Source organism: Bombina bombina, unplaced genomic scaffold, assembly GCF_027579735.1.
Source record: "Bombina bombina isolate aBomBom1 unplaced genomic scaffold, aBomBom1.pri scaffold_78_1, whole genome shotgun sequence".
In the NCBI taxonomy this organism is placed as follows: domain Eukaryota; kingdom Metazoa; phylum Chordata; class Amphibia; order Anura; family Bombinatoridae; genus Bombina; species Bombina bombina.
In genome coordinates this window covers 3,002,188-3,020,145 of record NW_026511871.1, presented here as the reverse complement: position 1 = coordinate 3,020,145, position 17,958 = coordinate 3,002,188, and the positions used below count along the sequence as shown (strand labels likewise).

The following is a 17,958-nucleotide window of genomic DNA, read 5'->3' as shown; positions in this document are numbered from 1 at the left end:
TATAACAGTACTAGCTGTGCACTGTATATTATGTACACCTGACATCACTGTGTATAACAGTACTAGCTGTGCACTGTATATTATGTACACCTGACATCACTGTGTATAACAGTACTAGCTGTGCACAGTATATTATGTACACCTGACATCACTGTGTATAACAGTACTAGCTGTGCACAGTATATTATGTACACCTGACATCACTGTGTATAACAGTACTAGCTGTGCACTGTATATTATGTACACCTGACATCACTGTGTATAACAGTACTAGCTGTGCACTGTATATTATGTACACCTGACATCACTGTGTATAACAGTACTAGCTGTGCACTGTATATTATGTACACCTGACATCACTGTGTATAACAGTACTAGCTGTGCACTGTATATTATGTACACCTGACATCACTGTGTATAACAGTACTAGCTGTGCACTGTATATTATGTACACCTGACATCACTGTGTATAACAGTACTAGCTGTGCACAGTATATTATGTACACCTGACATCACTGTGTATAACAGTACTAGCTGTGCACTGTATATTATGTACACCTGACATCACTGTGTATAACAGTACTAGCTGTGCACAGTATATTATGTACACCTGACATCACTGTGTATAACAGTACTAGCTGTGCACAGTATATTATGTACACCTGACATCACTGTGTATAACAGTACTAGCTGTGCACTGTATATTGTGTACACCTGACATCACTGTGTATAACAGTACTAGCTGTGCACAGTATATTATGTACACCTGACATCACTGTGTATAACAGTGCTAGCTGTGCACTGTATATTATGTACACCTGACATCACTGTGTATAACAGTACTAGCTGTGCACAGTATATTATGTACACCTGACATCACTGTGTATAACAGTACTAGCTGTGCACTGTATATTATGTACACCTGACATCACTGTGTATAACAGTGCTAGCTGTGCACTGTATATTATGTACACCTGACATCACTGTGTATAACAGTACTAGGTGTGCACAGTATATTATGTACACCTGAGATCACTGTGTATAACAGTACTAGCTGTGCACTGTATATTATGTACACCTGAGATCACTGTGTATAACAGTACTAGCTGTGCACTGTATATTATGTACACCTGACATCACTGTGTATAACAGTACTAGCTGTGCACTGTATATTATGTACACCTGACATCACTGTGTATAACAGTGCTAGCTGTGCACAGTATATTATGTACACCTGACATCACTGTGTATAACAGTACTAGCTGTGCACAGTATATTATGTACACCTGACATCACTGTGTATAACAGTACTAGCTGTGCACAGTATATTATGTACACCTGACATCACTGTGTATAACAGTACTAGCTGTGCACTGTATATTATGTACACCTGACATCACTGTGTGTAACAGTTATAGCTGTGCACAGTATATTATGTACACCTGACATCACTGTGTATAACAGTGCTAGCTGTGCACAGTATATTATGTACACCTGACATCACTGTGTATAACAGTACTAGCTGTGCACTGTATATTATGTACACCTGACATCACTGTGTATAACAGTACTAGCTGTGCACTGTATATTATGTACACCTGACATCACTGTGTATAACAGTACTAGCTGTGCACAGTATATTATGTACACTTGACATCACTGTGTATAACAGTACTAGCTGTGCACAGTATATTATGTACACCTGACATCACTGTGTATAACAGTACTAGCTGTGCACTGTATATTATGTACACCTGACATCACTGTGTATAACAGTACTAGCTGTGCACAGTATATTATGTACACCTGACATCACTGTGTATAACAGTACTAGCTGTGCACAGTATATTATGTACACCTGACATCACTGTGTATAACAATACTAGCTGTGCACTGTATATTATGTACACCTGACATCACTGTGTGTAACAGTACTAGCTGTGCACTGTATATTATGTACACCTGACATCACTGTGTGTAACAGTACTAGCTGTGCACTGTATATTATGTACACCTGACATAGCTGTGTATAACAGTACTAGCTGTGCACTGTATATTATGTACACCTGACATCACTGTGTATAACAGTACTAGCTGTGCACTGTATATTATGTACACCTGACATCACTGTGTATAACAGTGCTAGCTGTGCACTGTATATTATGTACACCTGACATCACTGTGTATAACAGTACTAGCTGTGCACTGTATATTATGTACACCTGACATCACTGTGTATAACAGTGCTAGCTGTGCACTGTATATTATGTACACCTGACATCACTGTGTATAACAGTACTAGCTGTGCACTGTATATTATGTACACCTGACATCACTGTGTATAACAGTACTAGCTGTGCACTGTATATTATGTACACCTGACATCACTGTGTATAACAGTACTAGCTGTGCACAGTATATTATGTACACCTGACATCACTGTGTATAACAGTACTAGCTGTGCACTGTATATTATGTACACCTGAGATCACTGTGTGTAACAGTACTAGCTGTGCACTGTATATTATGTACACCTGACATCACTGTGTATAACAGTACTAGCTGTGCACTGTATATTATGTACACCTGACATCGCTGTGTATAACAGTACTAGCTGTGCACTGTATATTATGTACACCTGACATCACTGTGTATAACAGTACTAGCTGTGCACTGTATATTATGTACACCTGACATCACTGTGTATAACAGTGCTAGCTGTGCACTGTATATTATGTACACCTGACATCACTGTGTATAACAGTACTAGCTGTGCACTGTATATTATGTACACCTGACATCACTGTGTATAACAGTGCTAGCTGTGCACTGTATATTATGTACACCTGACATCACTGTGTATAACAGTACTAGCTGTGCACTGTATATTATGTACACCTGACATCACTGTGTATAACAGTACTAGCTGTGCACTGTATATTATGTACACCTGACATCACTGTGTATAACAGTACTAGCTGTGCACAGTATATTATGTACACCTGACATCACTGTGTATAACAGTACTAGCTGTGCACTGTATATTATGTACACCTGACATCACTGTGTATAACAGTACTAGCTGTGCACTGTATATTATGTACACCTGACATCACTGTGTATAACAGTGCTAGCTGTGCACAGTATATTATGTACACCTGACATCACTGTGTATAACAGTACTAGCTGTGCACTGTATATTATGTACACCTGACATCACTGTGTGTAACAGTTATAGCTGTGCACAGTATATTATGTACACCTGACATCACTGTGTATAATAGTACTAGCTGTGCACTGTATATTATGTACACCTGACATCACTGTGTATAACAGTACTAGCTGTGCACTGTATATTATGTACACCTGACATCACTGTGTATAACAGTACTAGCTGTGCACAGTATATTATGTACACCTGACATCACTGTGTATAACAGTACTAGCTGTGCACTGTATATTGTGTACACCTGACATCACTGTGTATAACAGTACTAGCTGTGCACTGTATATTATGTACACCTGACATCACTGTGTGTAACAGTTATAGCTGTGCACAGTATATTATGTACACCTGACATCACTGTGTATAATAGTACTAGCTGTGCACTGTATATTATGTACACCTGACATCACTGTGTATAACAGTACTAGCTGTGCACTGTATATTATGTACACCTGACATCACTGTGTGTAACAGTACTAGCTGTGCACTGTATATTATGTACACCTGACATTGCTGTGTATAACAGTACTAGCTGTGCACTGTATATTATGTACACCTGACATCACTGTGTATAACAGTACTAGCTGTGCACTGTATATTATGTACACCTGACATCACTGTGTATAACAGTACTAGCTGTGCACAGTATATTATGTACACCTGACATCACTGTGTATAACAGTACTAGCTGTGCACAGTATATTATGTACACCTGACATCACTGTGTATAACAATACTAGCTGTGCACTGTATATTATCTACACCTGACATCACTGTGTATAACAATACTAGCTGTGCACTGTATATTATCTACACCTGACATCACTGTGTATAACAGTGCTAGCTGTGCACTGTATATTATGTACACCTGACATCACTGTGTATAACAGTACTAGCTGTGCACAGTATATTATGTACACCTGACCAGTAACTCAATAACACCTATATTTGTTGAACAATGAGGTATAGGCATCAGGGAGTTTTTACTCTGTTTTTTAGTTCCATCAGTAATGAAACCTTATCACCTAAGGGTAATGAGTGAATTGTGGCTATGCCATACTGCATACAAAACATTGTTTGTTCCTCTATAGGTCTGTGGTCTATCTTTGATATAAGTTCAGAGCATAGTCATTATTGACACTGATAGTGTGAGGACATAACCCTACTCTGCCTCGTTGTAGTGGTTTATTCAGCAGGTTTTTTTAGACTTTACTAGCACTAATGCAGACTCAGTTAATAGTAGATGCTGTTTGTCAAAATGAGAAATTCCTCTGTTTTTCTCATTGGAATGTAGAGTTTACCACGAAATCTACACATCACTATATCTCCCGGTTCAAAGAACAGTGGTCAAGAGGCTCAGTTCTCATCTGATTCTGAAGCATCACCAGAGGACATTGATTTCTTTAATCCTGATCCATCGCAGAAAAAGAGAAGAATGAACCTGAAGGGAATCCCACAAGTGTGTTCCGAATCTGTCACATTAAATCCTGTGAGAAAACAATGGTGGATAAATAGAATATGAAACATTCATATTTATTAGCTGACAAATGTATAACTGCCATAATATGTGACACAAAAACACTTCAGTGATCAAGGCCCCTATGACTAAAAGTGCTGCTGGGCGGCGATATATTCAAAAGGGATCTGACGCGATGTCGAGAATGCCGGCAAAATATTCAAAAGTGCTGACATTACTCTTCAAAGGCAGCATTGCTGAGAGAAGTTTTACTATACATCGCAATGGGTGGCAATGCTGGCGAAATATTCCAAGCAGCATTGGCAGTGACATTGGCGATGTAAAGTAAAGGATCCTTTTTAAATATATAGCACACAACCTTATAACTATACATATGTACCTCTAAACCATCATAACCCTAAATATATAGCACACAACTTATAACTATACATATGTACCTCTAAACCATCATAACCCTAAATATATAGCGCACAACCTTATAACTATACATATGTACCTCTAAACCATCATAACCCTAAATATATAGCACACAACCTTATAACTATACATATGTACCTCTAAACCATCATAACCCTAAATATATAGCACACAACTTATAACTATACATATGTACCTCTAAACCATCATAACCCTAAATATATAGCGCACAACCTTATAACTATACATATGTACCTCTAAACCATCATAACCCTAAATATATAGCACACAACCTTATAACTATATATATGTACCTCTAAACCATCATAACCCTAAATATATAGCGCACAACCTTATAACTATACATATGTACCTCTAAACCATCATAACCCTAAATATATAGCGCACAACCTTATAACTATACATATGTACCTCTAAACCATCATAACCCTGCTAGCTGCACACATACAGGCACTCCCACACATCCACACACACATGTACCCTCCCACGCACAGGAATACAGCTAGCCCCATACATACAGGCACTCCCACGCATCCACACACACATGTACCCTCCCACACACAGGAATACAGCTAGCCCCACACATACAGGCACTCCCACGCATCCACACACACATGTACCCTCCCACACACAGGAATACAGCTAGCCCCATGCATACAGGCACTCCCACACAACCACACACACATGTACCCTCCCACACACAGGAATACAGCAAGCCCCACACATACAGGAACTCCAACACATACACACACAAATGTACCCTCCCACACACAGGAATACAGCTAGCCCCATACATACATGAACTTCCACACACACATGTACCCTCCCACACACAGGAATAGAGCTAGCCTCACACATTCAGGCACTCCCACGCATCCACACACACATGTACCCTCCCACACACAGGAATACAGCTAGCCCCATGCATACAGGCACTCCCACACATCCACACACACATGTACCCTCCCACACACAGGAATACAGCTAGCCCCATGCATACAGGCACTCCCACACATCCACACACACATTTACCCTCCCACACACAGGAATTCAGCAAGCCCCACACATACAGGCACTCCCACACATCCACACTCACATGTAATGGACCGTTTTGCACACAAGGGGTTAAACCGCCGTTTAGTAGATCTTCCCTTCCAGAGACACAGGCACAGCTACTGCAGAACACCAAAGTCCCCCATTGAATACTAGGGAATGCTCCAAACTCCCGGACTGGAACCTTACGAATTTCTGCTAGCAGACGAACAGGAAAAGCACCCCTAGCAGCATACAGTAAATCCCCCCAAAGACGAGACAAGGCTCCGTGTTGGGGGTCAAGCAGTGAACAGCCAGAGCTGTGGGTTTATTGTTCTTATATACACATTCTTACACATTAGTACCACCCACAGGGTTTGGTAAAACAACCAATAAACACATACAATACACTCAGACACTCCCACACAAAATCCTCCCCTCTGCTTGTGATACAATTACCTTACACAATGGGTTAATGTAATTATCTCAGGCAGAGAAATACAGTTTTTCCACATTATTCATAACTTTAAAAGTATACATCACACATATACAAATTTAAGCAACGTGATTTACTCCTATTATCAAATTTTCTTTATTCTCTTGGTATCTTTATTTGAAAAGCAAGAATGTAAGTTTAGATGCCGGCCCATTTTTTGTGAACAACCTGGGTTGTCCTTGCTGATTAGATGGCACCATTAAACAAGTGCTGTCCATGGTTCTGAACCAACAATTTGCTGGCTCCTTATCTTAGATGCCTTCTACCTTTAACACATCTAGTTAGCCAATCAAAAGAGACAAATGTGTGCAGACACCAATCAGCAAGCGCTACCCATGGTGCAGAACAAAAATGTGCTGGCTACTAAGCTTAGTTTCCTGCTTTTTAAATAAAGATTGCAAAAGAATAAAGAAAATTGATAATAGGAGTAGATTAGAAAGTTTCTTAAACTTGCATGCTCTATTTGAATCATGAAAAAAAAAATTGGTTTTAGTATCCCTTTAATTCTTCCAGAAGACCATAAAAATGGAAGCATTTTTGCACTGTTGCAGTAAAGTTATAATGAAACATAAACCATCTCCTACTGTCCAGCGCTTATATATTATCACTTCCCTATATATTACACTTCCCTATATATTATCACTTCCCTATATATTATCACTACCCTATATATTATCACTTCCCTATATATTACACTTCCCTATATATTATCACTTCCCTATATATTATCACTACCCTATACATTATCACTTCCCTATATATTACACTTCCCTATATATTATCACTACCCTATATATTATCACTTCCCTATATATTATCACTTCCCTATATATTATCACTACCCTATATATTATCACTTCCCTATATATTATCACTTCCCTATATATTACACTTCCCTATATATTATCACTACCCTATATATTATCACTTCCCTATATATTACACTTCCCTATATATTATCACTACCCTATATATTATCACTTCCCTATATATTATCACTTCCCTATATATTATCACTTTCCTATATATTATCACTACCCTATATATTATCACTACCCTATATATTATCACTTTCCTATATATTATCACTACCCTATATATTACACTATTGCAGTAAAGTTATAATGAAACATAAACCATCTCCTACTGTCCAGCTCTTATATATGATCACTTGCCTATATATTATCACTACCCTATATATTATCACTACCCTATATATTACACTATTGCAGTAAAGTTATAATGAAATATAAACCATCTCCTACTGTCCAGCTCTTATATATTATCACTTCCCTATATATTACACTATTGCAGTAAAGTTATAATGAAACATAAACCAGCGCTTATATATTATCACTTCCCTATATATTATCACTACCTTATATATTATCACTTCCCTATATATTATCACTACCCTATATATTATCACGTCCCTATATATTATAACTTCCCTATATATTATCACGTCCCTATATATTATCACTTCCCTATATATTACACTTCCCTATATATTATCACTTCCCTATATATTATCACTTCCCTATATATTACACTATTGCAGTAAAGTGATAATGATACATAAACCAGCGCTTATATATTATCACTTCCCTATATATTATCACTTCCCTATATATTATCACTACCCTATATATTATCACTTCCCTATATATTATCACTACCCTATATATTATCACTTCCCTATATATTATCACTTCCCTATATATTAACACTACCCTATATATTATCACTTTCCTATATATTACACTATTGCAGTAAAGTTATAATGAAACATAAACCAGCGCTTATATATTATCACTTCCCTATATATTATCACTTTCCTATATATTATCACTTCCCTATATATTATCACTACCCTATATATTATCACTTCCCTATATATTATCACTACCCTATATATTATCACTTCCCTATATATTACACTATTGCAGTAAAGTTATAATGAAACATAAACCAGCGCTTATATATTATCACTTCCCTATATATTATCACTACCCTATATATTATCACTTCCCTATATATTATCACTTTCCTATATATTATCACTTCCCTATATATTATCACTACCCTATATATTATCACTTCCCTGTATATTATCACTTCCCTATATATTATCACTACTTTATATATTATCACTTCCCTATATATTATCACTTCCCTATATATTATCACTACCCTATATATTATCACTTCCCTATATATTATCCCTACCCTATATATTATCACTTCCCTATATATTATCACTTCCCTATATATTATCACTTTCCTCTATATTATCACTTCCATATATATTATCACTACCCTATATATTATCACTTTCCTATATATTATCACTACCCTATATATTATCACTTCCCTATATATTATCACTACCCTATATATTACACTATTGCAGGAAAGTTATAATGAAACATAAACCAGCGCTTATATATTATCACTTCCCTATATATTATCACTTCCCTATATATTATCACTACCCTATATATTATCACTTCCCTATATATTATCACTTCCCTATATATTATCACTACCCTATATATTATCACTTCCCTATACATTATCACTTCCCTATATATTATCACTACTCTATATATTATCACTACCCTATATATTATCACTTCCCTATATATTATCACTACCCTATATATTATCACTTCCCTATATATTATCACTTCCCTATATATTATCACTACTCTATATATTATCACTTCCCTATATATTATCACTACCCTATATATTATCACTTCCCTATATATTATCACTACCCTATATATTATCACTTCCCTATATATTATCACTTCCCTATATATTATCACTACCCTATATATTATCACTTCCCTATATATTATCACTACTCTATATATTATCACTACCCTATATATTATCACTTCCCTATATATTATCACTACCCTATATATTATCACTTCCCTATATATTATCACTTCCCTATATATTATCACTACTCTATATATTATCACTACCCTATATATTATCACTTCCCTATATATTATCACTTCCCTATATATTATCACTTCCCTATATATTATCACTACCCTATATATTATCACTTCCCTATATATTATCACTACCCTATATATTATCACTTCCCTATATATTATCACTTCCCTATATATTATCACTACCCTATATATTATCACTTCCCTATATATTATCACTTCCCTATATATTATCACTACTCTATATATTATCACTACCCTATATATTATCACTTCCCTATATATTATCACTTCCCTATATATTATCACTACTCTATATATTATCACTTCCCTATATATTATCACTTCCCTATATATTATCACTACCCTATATATTATCACTTCCCTATATATTATCACTTCCCTATATATTATCACTACCCTATATATTATCACTTCCCTATATATTATCACTTCCCTATATATTATCACTACTCTATATATTATCACTACCCTATATATTATCACTTCCCTATATATTATCACTACCCTATATATTATCACTTCCCTATATATTATCACTTCCCTATATATTATCACTACTCTATATATTATCACTACCCTATATATTATCACTTCCCTATATATTATCACTACCCTATATATTATCACTTCCCTATATATTATCACTTCCCTATATATTATCACTACCCTATATATTATCACTTCCCTATATATTATCACTACCCTATATATTATCACTTCCCTATATATTATCACTTCCCTATATATTATCACTACCCTATATATTATCACTTCCCTATATATTATCACTACCCTATATATTATCACTTCCCTATATATTATCACTTCCCTATATATTACACTTCCCTATATATTATCACTACCCTATATATTATCACTTCCCTATATATTATCACTACCCTATATATTATCACTTCCCTATATATTACACTACTGCAGGGCTCAGCTGAGTGCTTAAAGGAGCAGTAATACAATAATAATAATAATACAATAGCACATGGAGGTAGATTTAATAAGCGTTTCTGACTTGCCGGAAACAGAAGTTAAGAAGCAGCGATCGTAAGATATGATCGGGATGATTGACACCCCCTGCTAGCGGCTGATTGGCCGCAAATGTGCAGGGGCGGCATTGCACAAGCATTTCACACGAAATTTAGCGATGTCGGGCGGACATAATTCGCTATAGTGAATCATGTCCGCCCTACATTTGGTAAATTGACCCCTTAGGGGCCTCCGTATGGGGCTTGAAGCCCAGTGTTTCTGGCGAGCATTCAGGCTCACCAGAAACACCAGTTATTAAGCAGCAGTCTAAAGGTAGCTGCTCCATATCCTGTCCGCCTGACATTGCCACAATTCAACCCGATCAAATACGATCAGGTTGATTGACACCCCTTGCTAGCGGCCAATTGGCTGTGAATCTGCATGGGGCTGCATTGCACCAGCAGATCACAAGAGCTGCTGGTGCAATGCTGAATGCGGAGTGTAGCCGTAGCCCATATCAGTCTCTTCAGTAGAGCAGTGGTGGCTTTAGAGCAATGGGAACTTGTGGTACATAATTCTCACTGCGCCTCCCATACTGATGCTGCCCTAACTCTGAAAGAATGAGAGATCTTACTCAGGTCCATAGGAGGGAGAGGACCTCTTAAACCTGGGAACTGCCTTGCTGTCAGGCAGAAGATGAGGTAAGTGCTAACTTTATTTCTGGAGGTAGAAAGAAATCTCACAAAAAGTTTGTGCACTTTATTATTTTTATTCAAGCCTCATTAAAATTGGGATAGATTCTCCTAGTGTGTTAGGGGACACTATGGCAGCTTGGACGCAGGCACTGGGGCTAAATGCGATATGTAACCCTCATCTCCCGGCGGTTTCATAACTAATATTAACCGACCGGGAGATTACATGGTGACTACTACGAGCTTGGGCAATGCTACAGGGAAAATCAGAGCGAGCTCAGTGTGAGGGGGTTTCTATGTTAAATTGTACAAACGGACTAAGCAGCTGCCTACAAAGCTAGTCAGTCCGTTATTTTGCTCACGGTGGTTGAACTTAGAGTAATAATGGCGACAGGGGAGATAGCTATCGATACGCCCACGATGAGCGGAGCTTGTGTGGCACCAATTTAGTTGCGCAACTAGTTCCTAACTCTTCCAGTTAAGGATGTTTAGTGTGGGTATTTGCGCTTAGGAGCAGCGCTACAGCTGAATGAGAATTTTGAGCGGATGGGCTGGCAGGCACCTCAGCTGGGTTAAGCTGAGGGGTAGAGGGGGTTTGCAAATCTCCTGCACCTTATGTTACCTATTCACCCATTTCTGCTTGCATAAAAAAAAAAAAGACGGTAACGTCTGTTATGTGACCCAATACTTCCATACATTATCATGTCACACTGCCTTCCTGGCTATTTAAACATCTTTAAAGGCCCATGAACACTGAGTTACAATTAAATTAAAAAGTTAAGACTTTTATTTGAATATGCTTCATATGTGAGTCAGGTTGGTCCAGGAGGCCCTACAGAGTGTCACCTTATGTTTTTTGGAAACAAATGTGGAACCTCCAATCCCTTTCTTTGTTCCTTATGTTGTGAGAACTTTACTATAGGGATTAAACATTTTCTCCTCAAGTGTCAATAAAATTTTATAGTCCACACATGCAGTGCCCTGCGCTTCCTCACTAACTCCATTTGGAGTTATTAGCAAGACATCGATTCTCTAATGTCCTTAGCAATATCCGTTGCATTGTCTGTTTTTCTTATGCTACAGGGAAAATGCTTGAGGTAGTGTATTTATTCAGATACAGTAGTAGTTATTCTGAATGTTTCTTCCCTGAAGCCTGTAGAGGAAGATACTTCGGTAGTGTCAGGGTGCCAGGAATCAGACTGAGACGAGAAGTGCAAATATAATCACACCTTTATTAATAGCAAAAAATAATAAAATGTCAACAAGTAAAATAACAAGCCAGGACTCAAAACCAGAGCTGGTAGTCAGACGAGCCGAGTCAGGAGCCAAAGCGAATAGTCAGACGAGCCGGAATCAGGAACAAGGAAAACAGCAGAGTCAGGAACAAGCCAGGGATCAGGAACCAGGAATGACATCAGGCAGCCAGTTAATACACAGGAACTCTCACAAACAGGTCTGAGACAACGCAAAGGCAAAGCATACTGAACAGAGGCCCTTTAAATAATAAGTGATGACATCACAATTCTGAGACTGCATCCTGTCTCACATGGATGATGCACACCAGTCTGGCCATAAAAGAAAGTGCAGGAAGTGAGCAGCATTCCCCACAATGCACCATAGTCAGGAAGAGAGGTGAGTAAAATGGCTGCCAGCAGCACATGGCAAACACAATAGGGAAAAACCCTGACAGTACCCTCCCCTCAACGACCCCTCCCCCGTGGGAGGACAAAAGGCTTATTGGGGAAACGGGCATGGAAGGCATGGAGGAGGGCAGGAGCATGAACATCAGAAGAGGGAACCCAAGAACGCTCCTCTGGACCGTAGCCCCTCCAGTGAACCAAATACTGTACACGGCCCCTGGACATACGAGAGTCAATAATGCTGCTGACCTCATACTCCTCATGGTTGTCAACAAAGATAGGCTGGGGACGAGGCAACACAGTGGTAAACCGATTACAAACCAATGGTTTCAAGAGGGAGACATGAAAAACATTGGAGATGCACATAGCAGGAAGAAGGTCAAGAGCGTAGGCCACAGGATTAACCCGTCGGAGTATTCAAAAAGGACCAACATAACGGGGAGCCAATTTATTGGAAGGCACATGAAGGTTCAAGTTGCAGGAGGGCAGCCAAACTCTCTCACCAACCTGGTAGGAAGGTGCGGGCAGATGCCTACAATCAGCCTGGAACTTTTGGCGCTGCATAGAACGATGAAGGCAATCCTGAATCTGCACCCACGTGGAACGGAGTTGCCGGAGATGCTCCTCCAAAGCCGGAATAGCATAATTCGCCATGAACGGGGATAACTTGGAGGAAGCATTAATAGCACTATTACGAGCAAACTCTGCCCAAGGTAACAGTTCAGACCAATTATTGTGGTGATCTGAGACATAGCAACGGAGGAACTGTTCCAGAGCTTGATTAGACCGTTCCGCAGCCCCATTGGATTGAGGGTGATATGCCGAGGAGAAGGAAAGCTGGATCCCCATTTGAGCACAAAAGGAACACCAAAATCTGGAGACAAACTAGCTACCCTGGTGCAACACTATCTCCTTGGGTAACCCATGTAAACGGAAGACCTCCCGGGCAAAAATTGAAGCAAGCTCCTGAGCGGTAGGCAGCTTCATCAAGGGAATGCAATGTGACATTTTAGAAAAACGGTCAACTACCTTAAGGATAACAGTATTGCCATTGGAAACAGGGAGCTCGACAATGAAGTCCATGGAAAGATGTGTCCTAGGACGATCACTATTAGCAATAGGTTGAAGAAGACCCACAGGAAGAAGTCGAGGAGTCTTATTCTGTGCACAAACTGAGCAGGAGGCAACATACGCAGCAACATCAGAACGAAGACCTGGTCACCAGAATTGTCGAGTGACAGACCAAATCATTTGTTTCTTGCCTGGGTGACCTGCGGCTTTAGGATAGTAGTAAGTGTGCAAAAGTTTAGTTTGAAGATTCTCAGGAACAAAACACTTACCACTAGGTTTCTCAGGAGGTGCATTGGTTTGTGCAGCCAGGATCTCCTCCCCCAAGGAAGAAGTCAAATTAGTACGTATGGTAGCCAAATTAGTATGTATGGTATAGGCGAAAATTGTCGAGAGAGGGCATCAGCCCTAACATTCTTACTACCAGGCAGGTAGGAGACCACATAATTAAACCGAGACAAAAATAGCGCCCATCTGGCCTGTCGGGGCGACAAATGTTTTGCTTCAGATAGATAAGTTAAATTCTTGTGGTCAGTAAGAATGAGCACTGGCACGCTAGTACCCTCGAGAAGATGCCTCCATTCCTTGAGTGCCAAAATTATGGCCAGTAATTCCCTGTCGCCAATTTCATAATTGCACTCCGCTGGAGACAATTTCTTAGAGAAGAAACCACATGGATGGAAGGAACCGTCAGGCATGGGACGTTGAGACAAGAGGGCACCTACTCCAGTCTCAGATGCATCCACCTCAAGAACAAAAGGCAGGACAGGGTTAGGATGAGCCAGAACTGGAGCGGCAGCAAAGGCAGTCTTAAGACTATCAAAGGCCTTAATGGCAGTAGGTGACCAATGGAGTGGATCATTCTCTTTACGGGTCATGTCTGTGATAGGTTTGATCAAGGAAGAAAAGTTTTTATAAACTTTCTATAGTAATTGTCAAACCCCAAAAAACGTTGAATAGACCGAAGACCAACTGGGCGAGGCCACTGCAGAACTGCAGATAACTTGTCAGGATCCATGGAGAACCCTGCAACGGAGATAACATAACCTAGGAAGGTTACTTGAGTCTGATGGAACTCACATTTCTCGAGTTTACAAAACAGGACGTTCTCACATAGTCTCTGAAGAACCTGTGTAACATCAGAACGATGAGCCTCAAGTGTGGGTGAGTGTATGAGGATGTCGTCTGTTACGGTTGCCTCCAGGCTGGCTGGAAGTTGGACCGTAGAAAAGGATGCTCCTAGCGCTCACCAAAGGAGCAGCAGCACCGTGGACACTATAACTACTGCGTAGCCACCATCAGTAATGCAGACTATATGAACCACCGCTGCTGGGCTGGTATCTCGCCGTCTGCTCTGCGCCCTGGACCTACGACCAGGCTCCAGTAGGCGAACCTCTTCCTTCTGTAGCAATCCCTGTAGCTAAGGGAGTATGAAAAGCATAGCAATCCCTGTAGTGATATAAGCTGTATCCTACAAACATGAGTCAAAGCTTCAAGTTAGAGGGTCAAAAATAGGTCTGATGTGCTGGAGCACACAGCCTGCTTTTTATTGAGGTTACATGCAAACAGGACACTCTCAGGGGGAGGCATAAAATCCCCCATCACACATTTGATATTAGATAGAGAGACACTCCCTTTGACAGGCCACAACATTTACTTCAGCAGATAACATTACACACAATAAAACAATGCAGTCCACCTTATCAATACTAGAAGTCTGATTAGACAATGGGAAAGTTTTATCACTAAACCTAATTAGAGCTAATCCCAGCAGACTTGTATTTAGAATAGGTTTCTTGAAGCTGAACAAAATTTAACTCTTAATGGCACACAATGAAACTGAACCAAGTGGGAGAAAGCCAGGGACAAGTAATTTCACAGGTCTGGGGACATAGTCTTAAAGGGGGCATTGTTCACCAAAGTCACAATATGTCCCCAGACGGTTCCCAAAGGGCCACACACACCCAACAAAAGTTAATAGGTTTTCAGGGGCACAATCTTCCAGGGGCCATAGTCATGTGGAAGGAGGCTGGCAAATAGGCTTCTCCAAAATCCAGGGAAGCAGGGCAATTTTCCATTTAAAGGGCCAGTTACAAACAGCAGTTCATTCTTACTACCAGGCAGGTAGGAGACCACATAATTAAACCGAGACAAAAATAGCGCCCATCTGGCCTGTCGGGGCGACAAATGTTTTGCTTCAGATAGATAAGTTAAATTCTTGTGGTCAGTAAGAATGAGCACTGGCACGCTAGTACCCTCGAGAAGATGCCTCCATTCCTTGAGTGCCAAAATTATGGCCAGTAATTCCCTGTCGCCAATTTCATAATTGCACTCCGCTGGAGACAATTTCTTAGAGAAGAAACCACATGGATGGAAGGAACCGTCAGGCATGGGACGTTGAGACAAGAGGGCACCTAATCCAGTCTCAGATGCATCCACCTCAAGAACAAAAGGCAGGACAGGGTTAGGATGAGCCAGAACTGGAGCGGCAGCAAAGGCAGTCTTAAGACTATCAAAGGCCTTAATGGCAGTAGGTGACCAATGGAGTGGATCATTCTCTTTACGGGTCATGTCTGTGATAGGTTTGATCAAGGAAGAAAAGTTTTTAATAAACTTTCTATAGTAATTGTCAAACCCCAAAAAACGTTGAATAGACCGAAGACCAACTGGTCGAGGCCACTGCAGAACTGCAGATAACTTGTCAGGATCCATGGAGAACCCTGCAACGGAGATAACATAACCTAGGAAGGTTACTTGAGTCTGATGGAACTCACATTTCTCGAGTTTACAAAACAGGACGTTCTCACATAGTCTCTGAAGAACCTGTGTAACATCAGAACGATGAGCCTCAAGTGTGGGTGAGTGTATGAGGATGTCGTCTGTTACGGTTGCCTCCAGGCTGGCTAGAAGTTGGACCGTAGAAAAGGATGCTCCTAGCGCTCACCAAAGGAGCAGCAGCACCGTGGACACTATAACTACTGCGTAGCCACCATCAGTAATGCAGACTATATGAACCACCGCTGCTGGGCTGGTATCTCGCCGTCTGCTCTGCGCCCTGGACCTACGACCAGGCTCCAGTAGGCGAACCTCTTCCTTCTGTAGCAATCCCTGTAGCTAAGGGAGTATGAAAAGCATAGCAATCCCTGTAGTGATATAAGCTGTATCCTACAAACATGAGTCAAAGCTTCAAGTTAGAGGGTCAAAAATAGGTCTGATGTGCTGGAGCACACAGCCTGCTTTTTATTGAGGTTACATGCAAACAGGACACTCTCAGGGGGAGGCATAAAATCCCCCATCACAAATTTGATATTAGATAGAGAGACACTCCCTTTGACAGGCCACAACATTTACTTCAGCAGATAACATTACACACAATAAAACAATGCAGTCCACCTTATCAATACTAGAAGTCTGATTAGACAATGGGAAAGTTTTATCACTAAACCTAATTAGAGCTAATCCCAGCAGACTTGTATTTAGAATAGGTTTCTTGAAGCTGAACAAAATTTAACTCTTAATGGCACACAATGAAACTGAACCAAGTGGGAGAAAGCCAGGGACAAGTAATTTCACAGGTCTGGGGACATAGTCTTAAAGGGGGCATTGTTCACCAAAGTCACAATATGTCCCCAGACGGTTCCCAAAGGGCCACACACACCCAACAAAAGTTAATAGGTTTTCAGGGGCACAATCTTCCAGGGGCCATAGTCATGTGGAAGGAGGCTGGCAAATAGGCTTCTCCAAAATCCAGGGAAGCAGGGCAATTTTCCATTTAAAGGGCCAGTTACAAACAGCAGTTCATTCTTACTACCAGGCAGGTAGGAGACCACATAATTAAACCGAGACAAAAATAGCGCCCATCTGGCCTGTCGGGGCGACAAATGTTTTGCTTCAGATAGATAAGTTAAA

At 39.9% G+C, this 17,958-nt stretch overlaps 1 protein-coding gene across 1 annotated transcript in view; it reads left to right on the top strand.

Moving 5' to 3' along the window:
* Window positions 1-17,958, top strand: part of CARD11 (caspase recruitment domain family member 11) — a 1,057,928-nt gene that overhangs the window by 513,234 nt on the left and 526,736 nt on the right. The window contains exon 10 of the mRNA XM_053696753.1: window positions 4,521-4,715. Coding sequence (XP_053552728.1) covers window positions 4,521-4,715 — 195 coding nt within the window. The remainder of the gene's footprint in view (window positions 1-4,520; window positions 4,716-17,958) is intronic.